Source organism: Agelaius phoeniceus, chromosome 5, assembly GCF_051311805.1.
Source record: "Agelaius phoeniceus isolate bAgePho1 chromosome 5, bAgePho1.hap1, whole genome shotgun sequence".
Taxonomy (NCBI): Eukaryota; Metazoa; Chordata; class Aves; order Passeriformes; family Icteridae; genus Agelaius; species Agelaius phoeniceus.
The window spans coordinates 38,117,924-38,133,662 of NC_135269.1; the positions used below are offsets into that span (position 1 = coordinate 38,117,924).

General features: G+C 36.3%; 1 protein-coding gene across 1 annotated transcript in view; it reads right to left on the bottom strand.

Annotated features, from left to right (window-relative positions):
* LGR5 (leucine rich repeat containing G protein-coupled receptor 5) overlaps positions 1-15,739 on the bottom strand; it is a 100,962-nt gene that overhangs the window by 32,724 nt on the left and 52,499 nt on the right. Inside the window, exons 3-4 of the mRNA XM_054630778.2 lie at positions 7,322-7,393; positions 5,678-5,749 (exon numbers count right to left, since the gene is read on the bottom strand). Coding sequence (XP_054486753.1) covers positions 5,678-5,749; positions 7,322-7,393 — 144 coding nt within the window. The remainder of the gene's footprint in view (positions 1-5,677; positions 5,750-7,321; positions 7,394-15,739) is intronic.

A 15,739-nucleotide genomic window follows, 5' to 3' on the forward strand; every position in this document is an offset into this window, starting at 1 on the left:
GCCTTCATTATCATGGGGTGTGACATGGAAAACCACAACTAAGGCTCCTGTCTTTTCATGAAAACAGTTCTCCAGAGAGAATGTAGCTTCATCAAAGTTGTTTGGTCTTTCAATTAAAAAGCAGGATTATTAACAGAAGCATCAAAGTGGAAAATAATTGTTCAAATTTAACATTTCTGGGGAAAAAAAGTGCTGGGTTTTAATTTTAAGTGTGAACTAGAAGAGTTGCAGAACTATGTGCCCTCAAAGTCTTCCAGTGCTTTTTTGGGCTAAGTATGGAAACTTCTCTTGAAATGTCAAATATTTGGGAGAGTAGGGGGACAATGAAAAATCCATTTGCTGACCTGTTCTAGACAGGCAACTACTGAGAACATCTGAGATGAATTCTAGATAATATTTTGTATCAAACCTAGTGTCAGCATCAAGTGGTCTATAAATACTGAAATACCCAATAAATAAAATCAAAGTAAATCTACAAATTATGTTGGAAAATGCTAAAAAATTTCATTGACACTACTTTGCTGTTACTTTTAAAGTCAAATTACTTCACTAAATTGCAGCTTTGCAGGTTGTTAAGGGAGAAAAGATGGTTTATTTTTTCCATCTGTCAACTGTTTAAAGTGCTTTGTATGCTATTCTGCCCTATTTTACACTGTCAAAGCAAAAGTCCTTTAAATGTCACAGGAATGAGAGTAAGTGATACAGTAAATAACACTGCTTTGAAATGTTCTTCATGACTGGTGTGGCATGGGCACTGAGATAGCACCCAACCTGTTCTTAATTTTGACTATTTGTGTGTCTGACAATGCAGCAGTAAGAGCTGTTTAGACATCATTAACAATGATGTCTAAACAAGAAAATAAATAGAATGGAAGTTTCATCTATAGTATTCACTGCAAAGGGTTGTGTTACAATAATCCAAATAAAAGAACAGCAGAAGCTTTTCCATATGCAATGCCAATTACCCTTTCCTCCTTTATTTTGCAACATTTGAAAATGAAGATCTGCAGCTTTTCAAGTGGCTAGTAATATCAAAGATTAACATATATGGGAAAAAAGTAAAAAATAATTAATGATATGTCATTGCCAGTTTTTGACCATGCCCCGCTCGTTCAAACATACTGAAATTACATGTAAATTCCGTTATATAAAGGGTGAAATTAAAAATAAGGTGATTGTACTAGAGAAACAAAGATACCTATTTAAACAAATACCTGCATTAAATGAAAAAAAGTTTGACAGAAAATAAACTGCTAATTAAAAATGACACTTGAAAAACACATCAATATACATACGTGAGGAGTTATTGAACTGTAACTTCATATATATTAAAAATCACTAAAAGTTTTCTTGATTTAAACACAGAATGGAGATATTGATGATGTGTGAAATGCAACCTCAAGAGATTTCCTTCTTATAGTCTGTTCTAATGAAATACATTTGCTCAAGGTGACTAATAGTGATGAGAGCATTCAAGGGACTCTTTGAACCCTGCTGCCAAGAACTAAGTTGTGACACATCAGTGGTTGTGTGTTCCTCCCTTTCAGTCAAGGTATCTGCACAGTCTGTTGTGCTTGACAGAAATAAATGCCATTTCAATTGTTAGGACCAGCAACCTGGATAATTTGTGCTCACACTAGATTTCTGAGGAAAAATTATGGCCTATACAATAATACAGAAACCCTTCTGCTCAAGACCACATTTCAAAATCAGCATGTACCCGTTATTTCCTTGATCCTCCTGCCACACAGGGAACTGGAGTCCTATGCAAACATTGCCCATGCTCTGGTAGCTGAGCTGATTTATTAATCAAAGCAGCACATCGCTGGTTTTAAAAACTGAACTACAAAGACTTTTATAAAATTGGAGAATATTTTAATATTGTTTCAATCTTATTTTTTTGCTTCAGTGACAGAAAAAAAAATGTAATTAATTTGTTTAGGTTTTCTCATGGATTTTTCTTGTCAAAGGTGAAATTCCCAAATCTTATGTGTTTTGGGTTAACTTTTGTGCCTATTTCTCATTTTATAGTAATTATTGAGTCATATCTGCTGTCTGAATAAGATTGATCTAGAGTTAAGTCAAGCCTTAAGAAATTTACGAATATTTGTCACTCAAACTTGTTGTATCATTCTACATACTGGCAATGCAACTTGGACAATAAAGTGGGAGAAATTGTTGCTTGTTCCTGCAACACATCAGCTCTTATTCTTTGTACCACAGGCCATTTAACATCAATTAATGGTTCTATCAATACTGACACCTATACTGTCATTTTTTAGCTCTAACTGGATAATAGGGAGAGGATATCATCCAGAAATACCCTCGATGCAAAAATTTGTGATGAATTTGCATTATGAGAGAATGTGGAATATTTGTGTGTGCATATGTACATATTGTGCACACATGCACAATAAAACATGGATACTTCTACAAAAAGGATTTTAACATAATCCTCTTCACATTTATTAAGGTATCAAGGCAGTTGCTATGGTTTGCCCCTTTGCTTGACTGCCTTTCTTGAGGAAAAACCACAAAAGGAAGATATTTGAGTCCCAACACCAGCTTTTTTCCCCCCCCACATGTATGTTAACTAAAGCAAAGGGTTAGTGAGGCTTTGAGAAATCATGCCACCTGCAGAACTAAACATAATAAATAGAAGAAGTTGTTATCTTATAGAAACTGCTCTTGAGAAGGCTTTTAACCTCTTAATTACATTCTTGAAAAGACTCCTGCTATTTCAAAGGCTTCAAGAAATAATTCCTATTGTAAATCAGAAACCAATGCAAAACAACCTTGTGAACAGAAAATTGCTAGACTATATGAAACAAGAAATTGAATCTGTGCACACCTTTATCTGGCAGACACAACCCCTTTTAAGCAAACAAAAGAATAATAGTTTTCTTTTCCTCAAAGAGGTCTCTTTTGCTAGTGATCGTTTTTCAGGTGATAGTAGTTTTTCTGTACAAACCCCTATCGTTCCATCTTGGGTCTGCTAGGCAGCTGTCTAAAGGTTTCTACTGACCATTCCTTTTCTCCCTCTGTTTTAATTCAGTCCTTTAAATAGACTGCACAAATTCCAGTTTACTTCTTCAACTTCTTCACCCAAGGAAAAAAATATCTGCAACAAAGCCTGAGTGAGACTGTCATTTTGTTTAGCAACTGTACTGAAAATTCAACAATCTCTTTCAGAGTAACAAAGGAACTCTTGTTGGCTTGGCTTATCATGTTTTGGTCCAGAATGTGTATAGAGTGATGTGATCTCAGCAAGATTTTTTTGTTTGTTTAGCAGAAACAAAGCCTAATATAGTCACTAGACCAGCATTTTCTCATGACTTTTTCAAAGATCAAAGGAAAGAACTGTAACCTCAAAAGTATATGGCTGAGATATTTCTGTCTGTGTCTGGTCAATAAAGAAAAAAAGCACTGACCAAATAACAATTATAAGATAATTAATTCTTGGGGCTCTTCCACCTTTAGAAACCTTAACAAATGCTTTGTTTATTAAGGAGGCAAATGTAGTTCAAGACAGGCATAAGAACATGGGAGCTATTACAGTATAATGTGTGTCTGTGTAGTGCTAAGTTATACAGAGATGACATGATTTTTTTGTAAATAAACTAATTTCATTAATTCTGATCTTCAGATTTTGGCTGAACAATATATATATAAGATATATTAACCTTCTGGTGGAACTTCTTAACCTACACAAAAAAAATAAAGTTTGTTCAACATAGCACATTTCTCAACCAGCACATCTTAACTCTAACCAGATTGGTACAGATGCTCATTCTATCCCTGCCAATGTCAGACTTTTACTTGTGATGTTGGTGATCAGTGCACCTTGTAGCAACATTTCTTGTGAAAGCTATTTGAACTTCCAGATTGAATTCTCTATTTGGATCTTGTAACATTTTAGGAAAATAGTTTTATTTGAAAGTAATTCCGTGACAATATAAGGTGGTCAGCTAAAGCATAGAGAAGAGTCATTTGACATTTTCCTCTGAGCAAAGAAATGCTTTTCTGTTTTCAATCATCTAGATATTTCATGCTGCAGATTCAAAATCAGTAGCTTCTTTAGAAAATTTTGTGATTTACTTTTGTATCAGGTGACAACACAATTTTGTGGGTAGTTCAGAAACTGACTCAATTTTCTGCATCCTCTGTTTAGACAGCAAAAACATCTTAGTGGTTTCAAAAAATGAAGTGCAAGTGCAGCAGAAGAAACTCTTGCTGCCCAAGTGCCTGAACAGGAACATGGCAGATGAAGTCCAGTATAGACAGGTGTCAAGAGAGGTGCTGAGGGAAAAGGCAATTCCAACTTTATGGGACAAGTTCTTGAGTAGCTACTAGCATGCTAGAAAGAAGTCCTGAAGTTGCGATAAGAATGAAAATAACAGCTTAGCATTCAGTAAAGGTTAAAAAAATCACACAAAACGAAGTTTTAAATTAGTAGGAAAGCAAGCGAAAACCCATCAATTTTTGCTCTCTATAAACCCATGGTGCCAAGCTCTTTAAACATTCTGTACAGGGCTTATCCCTCCTTCACTCATCTAAATACATGAGAACTGAAAAAGAGTTCAGCAACATGACAAGGATGACAGAGGAATGGAAAAGCTTCCACATGACAGACAATCCTAACAGATTACATCTGAAAAATTGACTAATAGAGATACAAGAGAGGTATATAAAGCTGGTGTACATGAATACCAAACTGCTGCTTCCACCTTCTCCTGATGCTGCAGAGAACATCAAATGTGGTGAAAAGTTCCAAGTACATATCAGAAGGTATCTCACCATGTTAGCTGATCAGCAGACATGCTGTCACAAAAAATCATGAGTGTTTCACTGGCTCAAACTACAATTGTACAAACCTGTAGAAGAAAACCCTTTATCTATCAAAGCCACAACAGACTCAGTGAGTCCCTGAGTGCAAATCTCTGGCTGCTGGAACAGTTTACCAAAGCAGTATTATACTCTTTGCTGGACCTTCTTGTTTCCCTTTGGCACCTATTATTGCAGGCTGGATGCTGGGCTAGGTCAGCTTTTAGCACTACTTGATACAACCATTCTTATAAGGCAGAAGCACACCAAAATAATTTAATTCATACCACGAAGCAGCCAATCTTCACTCCTGGTCTAGCAGTTCTGGCAGCAGTTCTGTTAAAACTGAAGCTCGTGGACTGAGTCAGCATGGACAGTCAAGAGCTATAAATGCAGAGGCCTGCCTGAAGCACAGAATATAATTAAGTATCCTCTAGTACACTTTGTTTCATGAGTTATTAGTGTTTTCCATAGTGCTTAAAAAGAAAAAAAATTACACCAAATGAAAAAAAAGAAGGGAGTAATTTGGGATTCCTTCTCTTCCCTGGTAAAGAATACTAACAAGAAGCCATGTTTTTGACAGAAAGCATTGCAAGCCAATGAGTGTCTTCTCAGATGTTGAACCAGTCTATAATGCTGCAAAGAAGCTGCCAAGTGTAATGAAATTACTGGATTGAAATCAATTGCTTTTGATGTTTAATTGACAGTACAATTCTCTTGAATAGCAGCTCAAAGAGAATTAAAAGAAAAAGTTGATTCAGCACATTACAAAGCAATATTAACAGATAATTATTAGGTAATTGTATATTACTGCTCATGCAAGGCTGGAAATTGATTAACCAGGGATACTCACAGAGACTGCAGGCTGCGCAGGTTCTGGAGCGCTTCGGTAGGAACCTGCCGTAGCTGGTTGTTCTGCAGCATCCTACATTGTGAGCAGCACAAAAGCCAGAATCAACACAGTAAAGATCATTTCTTTCTATTGCAAATTGCCTTACAAGCTTACCTTCATTGTGCTGGTCTTACTTCAAGATTACAAAGAAAGTTAGACAAACAGTTCATTCCCCTGCCCCTGTCAAAGGCCTGCTCTCTTCAAGGCAAACAAATACCTGTAGCATTTTAGCTTTGTTAACAGCTAGATATCAGCTCTGAGCAGGATTTTCAAAGCAGCTAAGGAAGCTGAAAGAATAAATCTGATTTGCTTTCAGTAGGGCTTTTAACTTCCTAATTGCCTCCAGTGATTCTGATATTTTCATTCTCATGCACTGATATTGTTCCCCTTCTGAAGTGATTCTATTCTGATAAAGCTGTGGAAGACCGAATCTTGAAATCCTTACTCAGGAAAATGCAACAATGGCAAATCAACTCTTAACTGTGTGAAACATTTATGATTTAGTTTGAATAAAATTTTATCTCTATAAATAAACTGCTAATTTTTTTTTAGTTAAATAAATTTTCCCAAACCAAAGGTTGCTAGCAATGACTTGACTAATCTTTTTTCTCAAATATCACATCATTTACCTTGCAAAGATTGAAAAATTGCTTTCCACTCCTAAAGAATATTCCTCCTTTTGAATATGGTTTCATTCATACTACCTAACACTCTTGTTTGGACCAGCTCCTATATATATAAATATTCTATGTGGATAAGTCCAAAGTAGTACATGCTGCCTTCAAAAGGAGGCATATTCAATGGGACATTGTAAATGAAATAATTTCTGGCAGGCCTAAATCTGCTTGGGCCAATAAGAGGTAGAGCTTGCCAACTTAGAAGTAGGTGGAGCAGGAATCTCTTCATACTTCTTTTCCTGCTAAGTGTTTTTTCAGTAGAGATTTGTACAGTAGCACCAGGCCAGGCTTGACACTGCTTAAGAGGCTGGTGCTCTTGCTAATAATACAGTTTCTGTGAACTTTACATGGGCAAAGATTCCCTCTAGTGTAAACACTGTGAGATGTAGCCTGCTAGTAGTTTTAGTAACTATATGTACTGTCTTATTACTCCAAATGATACAATTTTATAATATTTTTAATACTTTATATAATAGTCATTACAATGCAAAGAAAAATATATGAAATGTAAACTGTTTTAAATTACATTGTGTTGTATACAATAACATTTTCCCCCCCATGTCTCTCAAGAAAAGGAAACCCCCAGTTTTGTGTGATGATGAAAAATTCAGCTCAAATCAGGACTTTTGAGATAATTAAAGAAACTATTAACTGAATCAATTTTTACCTTTGATATTGTACAGAGACATCTACAACTTGATGGGCAAGTTGTTTTTAGAAGGCTATTAATGTTTTCCAACTTTTGTTTAGGATACTTTCTATGTGAAAAAACAAAGATTTAATGATGTTCATATGTATCTTCAATTGAATTGTTCAAAATGAGCTGATCAAAATATGTAATTTACTTGATCAAAACTTCACTGGTTAATTAGTTCCCTAGAGCATTTAGGAAATCAGAAATATATCAAACAACACACAGTTTACTTACAGCACTTTAAGACTGAAAAGGCCAGCAAATGCTCCCTTAGGAATGTATGTCAAGCCATTTCCTGCAAGACGTCTGCAAAGTTTGAAAAAGGAAAAGAGTGAATAGCTTCTCTCTTCATGTGGAATTAATTTGGGTGCTAAAAAGTGCAACACAGCTATGTTTGAGCAACTGATGCCAGAGGCAGTAGTTTAAGAGCCTATTTTTTTCATTAAAACACTTTAAAAAAACCCCAACAACCCCCCCCCCCACCCCAAACAACAAAACAAACCCAAAACAAACCCCCCAAAAGACAACAACATAAAAAGAGAAGTCTGTAACTGCACTGTTGATTCACTGAGAGCTGGACTGCAGCAAAAATATTCAATTTCATTGCAAATTTGGCTTATGGTTTATAATTGAATTATTCATATTCTTTTCAGGGTTTAGAACAACCGCAGCAACTAAAATACAGACATAGACAACCATTAGCATCATAGGATTTACAGGCATGAACTTTTGGAACTGTGCATGTATGATTTCTGTGAACATTTAACTCATTTGCACAAATACAAAAATATATCCACATAGCAATGATTAGAGTTCATTATGAAATAACTACATGTAAAACTACTGTACTGGTGGAATAACAGGTTTCTCTGTGAGCACATGTGTAATAGGTTGGCAAAAAGTATATTTGTTAAAATTTGTAGGGCTTTTCCTCCCCTACTTCTACTGCATCTTGCTTTCAGATTGCCTGAAGGTATTTTACAGACCTGGGTAAACAGACCTAGGTTACACCAAATAACTCTGTAAAGCATATTACTGACTGCATCGTTCTGCTGTAAGGTTTGTGTCTAAGAAAGAGAGAATCTATGTGAAATGAAATAATGGCATTTCCATGTTCCCCATCAGTGCAACTCAAGAGGATCCTGGAAATTAATCAAAGCGAGGTTGGATGGGGTTTTGAGCAACATGGTATAGTGGAAGGTGTCCCTGCCCATGGCAAGGGGTTGAAATTAGATGGTCTTTAAAGCCCCTTCCAACCCAACCCAACCCACTCTATGATCTTGCATTCAGCCTTCTGACATCACAACTCTGCCTGAATTTGCTGTGATACCTGTACCCTACCTGGAAATCTCACTGGTGAGGGACAACTTCCTAGTAAAGTTACTTTGAGTCAGTAGGGCCCCAGTGTACACTCCTGGCTGACAAAACCCACAAACTGATATGATGTAACCCCTTTGCAGAACAAGTTAAGCCAAGTGGAACTGTATGCTCCCTCAGCCAAGATATTGCACACCAGGATTGCAGAGCCCAGCTGATGTGATACTAGAGCTGACATTTGATTCAGCCCCTGGCCCCTCAGGAAAGAACACAGGATTAGTTCCAGGAATTTTCTTAGGTACCAAGCTGCAAGAGAGGAACCTACAGTGCTGAAATAGGCACCAGATTTACCAATACTGTTTATGGAGAAGGCCAGGTACTTTTGACTGGAGTGCCAAAGATCCAGCACTGACTGGCCCTTAAATGCTGTCATCTTTTGGGGCTGAGTTTTCCTGGAGCTAACTACAGGGTCCTGTGCACACCTTGTTTTTAGCCACCACTTTCATACAGAAAATTAAAAGATACATTGACTACATGTTGAAAAAAAAAAAAAAGAAAGAAAAAAAAGAAAGAAAAAAAAGAAAGAAAAAGAAAAAGAAAAAGAAAAAGAAAAAGAAAAAGAAAAAGAAAAAGAAAAAGAAAAAGAAAAAGAAAAGATCTAGATCTTAGCTCCAGAGATTTTTCAGGAATTTTCAGTCAGTGGAAGAGGTTCTTTCCTGTACAGACATCCCTGCTGAGCTACGTAACCTGCAATGTTGAGCTAGTTCTCTCTGTTACATGAAGGTGATTGTGCTCTGCAATGACAATCAGCATCAGGCAGAGCTGCTGGGCTTGTCTCTCACTGCAGACTGTAGTGGAGTCTGATCTCCAGACATCTGAGAACTGGGCATATGCAGCTGAATTCCTGCAGGCAGATGTGCAAACTAAACCTGGTTTGCTCCTGCTCCAAGAGGAGGCACTTACAGGCTCAGATGTGAGGGCCTTTTTTCAGATGTGTGAGGGCCCTCTGCAAGCTTTAGCTTTCATGCTGAACACAAATGGCAATGACTTTTGGGTTGTTCTTGGATCAAGCAGGCATGCATTAGGTTAGGAACAACAGATTGTGCTCCTGGAAGTAAATGCCTTTTGTGGATCACTAACCAGAAGAGGCTGAGACCTGTTTAATTCTGATTTCAGTTCTTGTGATATGATTGTTTAAAAGAAAACCTAAAGAGTACTTCATCCCTACAGCACCATTTTGCTCTGCCATTTTAACAACATGATTGGACACAATTCTGGACTTGAGCTTGGCATGGGCCAGAAAGTTATGGGTTTCCAAAACCTTATTGGAAAAAAAAGAAGGTGAAGGTATTGAGATTTTCACTTCAGTTACTGATATGAGTGTCATGGAAAACTTGGTAAAGAGCAGAGAACTAAACCCACCTGTCTGAAGACTCAAGAGCATGCTCTTTCAGGCCTCCACTCCTTCTTCACTCACAATTGAGGCAAAGCAAACTGCCCAACGCACTACATGTTAATACCCCCTGTTTGGACTTAATACTCTTCACAAAGTGGGCTAGATGAGAAAATCAGACCTATTTAAAAGCTCCTGGAGGAGGGCTGTGCCAATTACCAAGCATGCATCACCTGACTAAATGCAGGACTGTGGCAATGACACTGTGCAGCTTGAAATTTTTTTTCAATGGCTAAATACTCACTTTTCCCAGCTTTGGAGCTTCTTAGTGGCTCTCCACAGCAAGCCTTAATGTTTGGCGTTTTTTGAAAATGTACAGCTGTGTTCCTGAGCTGTTCTGAGTGGTAGTTACCCAAACTGTTAAACCAAAATGTAATTTTTGATACTTGGGGTTTTTTTCAGACTCCAACCCTTTAAAAAAATTTTTGCTTCTTTTCCTTTTAGATCACTACTTAATTATTCAAAATGTCTTGTACAAACAATTTAGATAGATGTAGAAAAAACATGTTAAACTCTTTGGTAGGCACAGCTTCCGTATTTACTCCTTATGAGTGTTTTTCAACCTCAGGTCGTTCTTGAAGTTCTGCTTTGAATATTTTTCAATTTGAAAAGAGCTCTCACTAATTTTGCAGACAGTAATTAGTGCTATCTTATATGATATTCCTCTGCTGATGCAGCAGCAGATGATGCTCTTCATGTACAACCCTACGTACTTCAGCACAGGGTTACATCAAGTATATCACAAATGCCATGTATGGATATGTATGTCCTTGTAGCTGTCTCACCAAACAACCTGACAGCATCAGGAAAAGCAGACATCTGGCAACAATTATTTTTGATGTAACAATGTTGTCTGGACTCATTTACCATGCTAAACCCTTTTCCATGATGCACTTTTCATGATTGTCTCTGGAACAAGCTCAGCAAAAGCACCTATCTATCCCCAAGACACACTATGAAACCACTTCTGGCACAATCGTAGCATCTTCCCAGCCCATTAGAATTCCCCATTACTGCAGTATTTGGTAGAAATAATCAAAAATTATTCATTTGGATGGTTGTCTAATTCTTTTAGTATTCTTGGATAAAAGTTAGTGTATCAGTCCTTTATGGCATGCCTCAAAGCTCAGGAAATTGGGTTTATTTGTTCCTGATAATTTTTAATGTCTTCCTTTTAGAAATTTCTTGCTATTACTGTGTTTCTATTCTCAGCCTTGGAATAAGGGAAAATTTATCCCATTGTTGACACTACAGTATGTATCAAGTGTCTACACTCTTATCCACTTCAGCTATTTTGTTTTCTATTATCTAAATTACTTCAGGGAAACTGCTCAGTATTTTACTGAATTTTGGATGTACTTCAGATAGTAATTTTTGTCTGAATGGGTAAGCATAATTTTCCCTGAACGAATGAAAATGGACACAGTACGTGTTTCTATAGCTGAGTATTTAGTTAATAATTTCTGAGAGCAGGAATGAAATCGGTTGTTTTTAGAACTTACATAACCAAATGGTTTACTCTTTTTGTTTGAACAATTTTGAATATCCATTTTAAAAAGTTCTTTTATTTTAAGCACATCTGACATTAGTTTAAAAATCTCTCATATTAGAGATATCTCATTAAGTACATTCAGACTTAAATATATCACATCTCTTTAATGAAAAAGTAATCCAAAAGGATCCTATTTTTTGCATTATGTTGTTTCAGATTTAGATTTTACTTGCACTGCTTTGAATAATCTTGCAAATTAATGGAGGCTGGAAAAGTTTACAGAGAAGAGCCACCACATATCTCCTTCAGCACCTGTTACTTGCTATGCTTAGAGTCAGAATACTTTTGTCTTATGCATAGTTTTTATACTACTGCAAGTTTCTTTCTAAAAGCAGGTGACCTCCATACTTTTAAATGACAGTAGTTTATAAAATATCTTCAATGCCACAGAGCTGCCACTGGCAATCAGTGCTCACTGCTGGAATAGTTGTAGTGCTAGAGGTCATGTTCATGGCCTGTGGTCAGCTCTAAGAAAAGGTGTGTCTGGCTCTCCTTTGAGTGCTCCCCATCTGTTGACCCCTTTGACATATTCTGACCTCTCCTGCAGTGTCATAGTTCTGAGAAATGGTGGTCATCCAGTCAAAAGAATATTCCCAGACAAGAGAACGAAAGCTCCAAAAATTATCAGAAACTTTGTTCTCATTTTCCTTTGATTGTCTGAAAAGAAAAAACTTCATTCATCAGAAGGAAGCAAATAAATATGAGTTGTGACTGAGAACAGTCAATTTTACATTTCTAGTACAGTAATTTTTCTTTGCCAGCTCTAAACAGCTTTTTGTGTGGAAGTTTTCTGCACCAGGACAAACTTTACCTGGTACCAAGCATCTCCTCTGTAACTTCTGGGATGAAGGTGAACTTGAAACACTACAAAATCTTCTCTACAGATAAAAAACTGGAATTTAATAGACAACACATTTCTGTAGGAAGAACCTGTGGGAAATCTAACCCATCTACTTCTCAGTCTACAGAAGACATTGACAGTACAATATTGGTAGTGGCTGCTTTCCTTCTCTGCTTAAGTAAGATCTAGTCCAGCAAATGCTGATCAAGCATCTGTGGAGTGTATTTCCAAATCTAGTAGTATCAAAACTAAAGAAAAGACATGAAAGGGAGGCAACTGTCTCCTTGGGAAAAAGCATATATTTACATTGATCAATATTCATGTGTTCTAAGAGGATTAGCACAATGGAGTTTTCTGGGACAAGTTACTTATCAAATATTGCAAGGTGTTGAAACATAGGAGAATAGATGACACTGGATCTCAGTGTGACTCAACATATAACGGGAATAAACAATGGAAAAGGAGTCAAAATTCACTATTACAAAGTGAAACTGTTGTATTTCAGAACAGATACAATTAAGTAGAAATTAATCACACTCAAATTTCTGATAAATATATTTGACTCATAGTATTTGCCAGTAAACTATGATATGAATACCAGACTGACTTAATGTTTCTAGGCTAATGCCAGTGCATGCCCTTTAATACAGATTAGGTTATATGTCATTGCATCACTTGTGTTGCATTATATTTAATCAGTTAGTAGTGCATGATTATATTTAATCAGTCCCCATGTAGTGCAATATGTTATACAGAATGGAATGGTGAGTTCAATCTGAAATCTTCAACTGTGTGAAGCTACAGAGGGATTTCTACAAGAATAATTCTGTGAACTGAAATCCTTTCTGTATGTCTCTGACTCTGCATTTTACTTCTGTTCACTAATTGGTTTGCTGATTTTATTTAAGGAATAAGAGCAAAGACTGCACATGTTAAAACAATGTTATCATGGATAGGTCTACATCCATATATCTATTTCTGTATCTATATCTATGACTAAGTTAATATCAACAGAGTCACAATCCAGTCAGCTTTATAAGATTTTTGGAAAACAGATGTTCCACTCATCACTTACTCCATTATATGCTCCAGCTAACAACCTCTCCAGACAAAAAATTGAAAAGAAATTACATAGAAGAATCTTCTTTTTGTGAATATAAATTGAAAATTCACAAGGCCTGAGACAGTGAAAAACCCCAAAAGATGGGACTGTTCTGCTGTATGTGGTACCTTCCTGAATTTGGTGCTAAAACAATAGTATGTAGAAAATTCCATTAAAATTAATGTAATCATGGACTGTGTCTTTTATACCTTGTGTACAGATAAGAAACTCTCTTTTGTAATTTGAAACTTCTTTCTTAAAAGCCTGCTCTGCCTCCTCCAACTGCCATAATTGTTCTGAATACCTGATAAAGATCCATGATGAAATATCAGTCTCATTGAAGTCAGGGGAAAAATTTGTGCTGACACAAGTAGAAGTGGGGCTCTCATTTGCATCCTGCCACAGTATCATATTTGCCAGTAATTTACTTCTCTCTGAGGAGCTGCACCAATAACACTTCTATCAATCCTAAACCTACAACCCAATTTCTAATGGAGGAAATGGCTACTTGGGGAGGAACAACATGGAAGTATAACAAAAAACCATAAATTTTGAAATCTTTTTCTAGAACAACTTGTTCCAGTATAAAAAATTGCCTTTATTCAAGGAAGAATTTACCAATCTTGAATCTTGCCTCAATTTTGTTCCTGTTAAACTTTGTTAAAGGTACACAAGCACATGACTACATATATATTTACTCCACTTATATAAATATATAGCAAATATGTAATTTATATATTTTTATTTCTAATTTTCTTCAGCTTACATATACATCGATAAATAGGTAACATGAAACATTCCTGCTGCTTACATCAAAAAAGCTATGGCAATATGGATATTCATATAGCACTTAACCAAAGTCAACTAAAACATTGAGTTAAGAGTTTGATTTTATATGTATTAATGATTATTCTCAGGCTAATGCAATAGAAATGTATTAATTAATAGATGATTAATTGCAGTGTTAATAATTCACAGATGATATCAGAGCATATTTCAAAATGTTTTTTAAGAGTTACTTTGCTAGCCAAGGAATTTAAATGATAGTGTGTATTTTAATTCTCTTTTTATATTTCTATCTGTCATGTTAATTAAAACTATAAAATTACAGTAATATAAAAAGAAATGTGAGTCAAATGATCTGTTAAAAATCTGATGGTCAGAGAGATCAAAGAAGAAAATGTAAAGATATTCTCCTTTCTTTAAATAAGGGGAAAAGAGTGTGCAAGTCATAATTGTGCTGCATGTTACGTTTATTGCTACTTAGAATTTAGTTGGAAATTCAAATACAACACAGTCTGCTCTTGCTTTAGGGCCTAATTGCCTTTTAAAATGCATGTGCCAAATTCTCACAGGGTGTAAACTGGAATAACTCCAACAGACCTAAAGCAATTGGAATGAAATCAGTGTGTATTTGATCTTGAACTGGCTTTGATGAAACAGATCATAGATTTTTGTCAGTTAAGAATATGGTTCAAAACATACGGTTTCTTTCTCCACTTAAAAAAGGCACAGACTCTTTCTGCATCCGGCATGGTTGTGATCCAATCACCGCTAAAGACAACTGATCTGTTCCTTTGTGAAGCTGTCCCTAGCCAGCACTGGCAGCAGCAGCTCCTTCTGCTGAGCAGGTTTCCAAGTACCTGCCTTCCAATTGCAGCAAGGACAACTGTCAGGAGGGACTCCAGCATGGCCAGGACATCCCACACTGACTCCCAGCTGTGGATCTCACGGATACAATCATCAAGAGGCAGTACCTCTATGGCTGAAGAATGTTGTCATCAAATCACAACCCTCAGAATGATCTTAAAATTGTTAAAATTTCTTTCTCAGTATTTAAATGTGACAGCAAGATGGAGCAATAAATGGTGGATCATATACATAATATTTCCTAGGCTGGGTCTCCCAAGTGTCATTTACAAATCTGATGCTGGTTTTGGTTTCATCCCAGTAGTGTCAGTATCATCAGAAAAGGCAGGAAATAATAATCATTAATAGCAGGAACTGGCTGAAGTGTACTGCAGCACCCTGCAGTATGATCAAACTGAAAATAATGAAAAATGTGTTAGCTGTTTAGTAATTTCAGTGTGATAGGCAAAGAAATTGTGTAGATCCAGGTTTTGAGATTGCTGCTGTCTTCTGAGTGGTTCAGTGAGGCCACAGCAATTAATTACTGGAGGAATTCCGTCTCTTTGAAAATTCAAATAAACAACTTAGAGGGAAGAATTTGGTTCTACTGTGCTCGAGAACCTATTAGACATAAATGTGATGTGGTCTGAATTCCTTACCCATCATCCTAAGCAAGTGAAAAAAATTGACCCATGTAGGTACCAAAAGTTCTCACTGCACTGAAATTAAGCAGTCTACAAACAGGCTGAACTTCCACT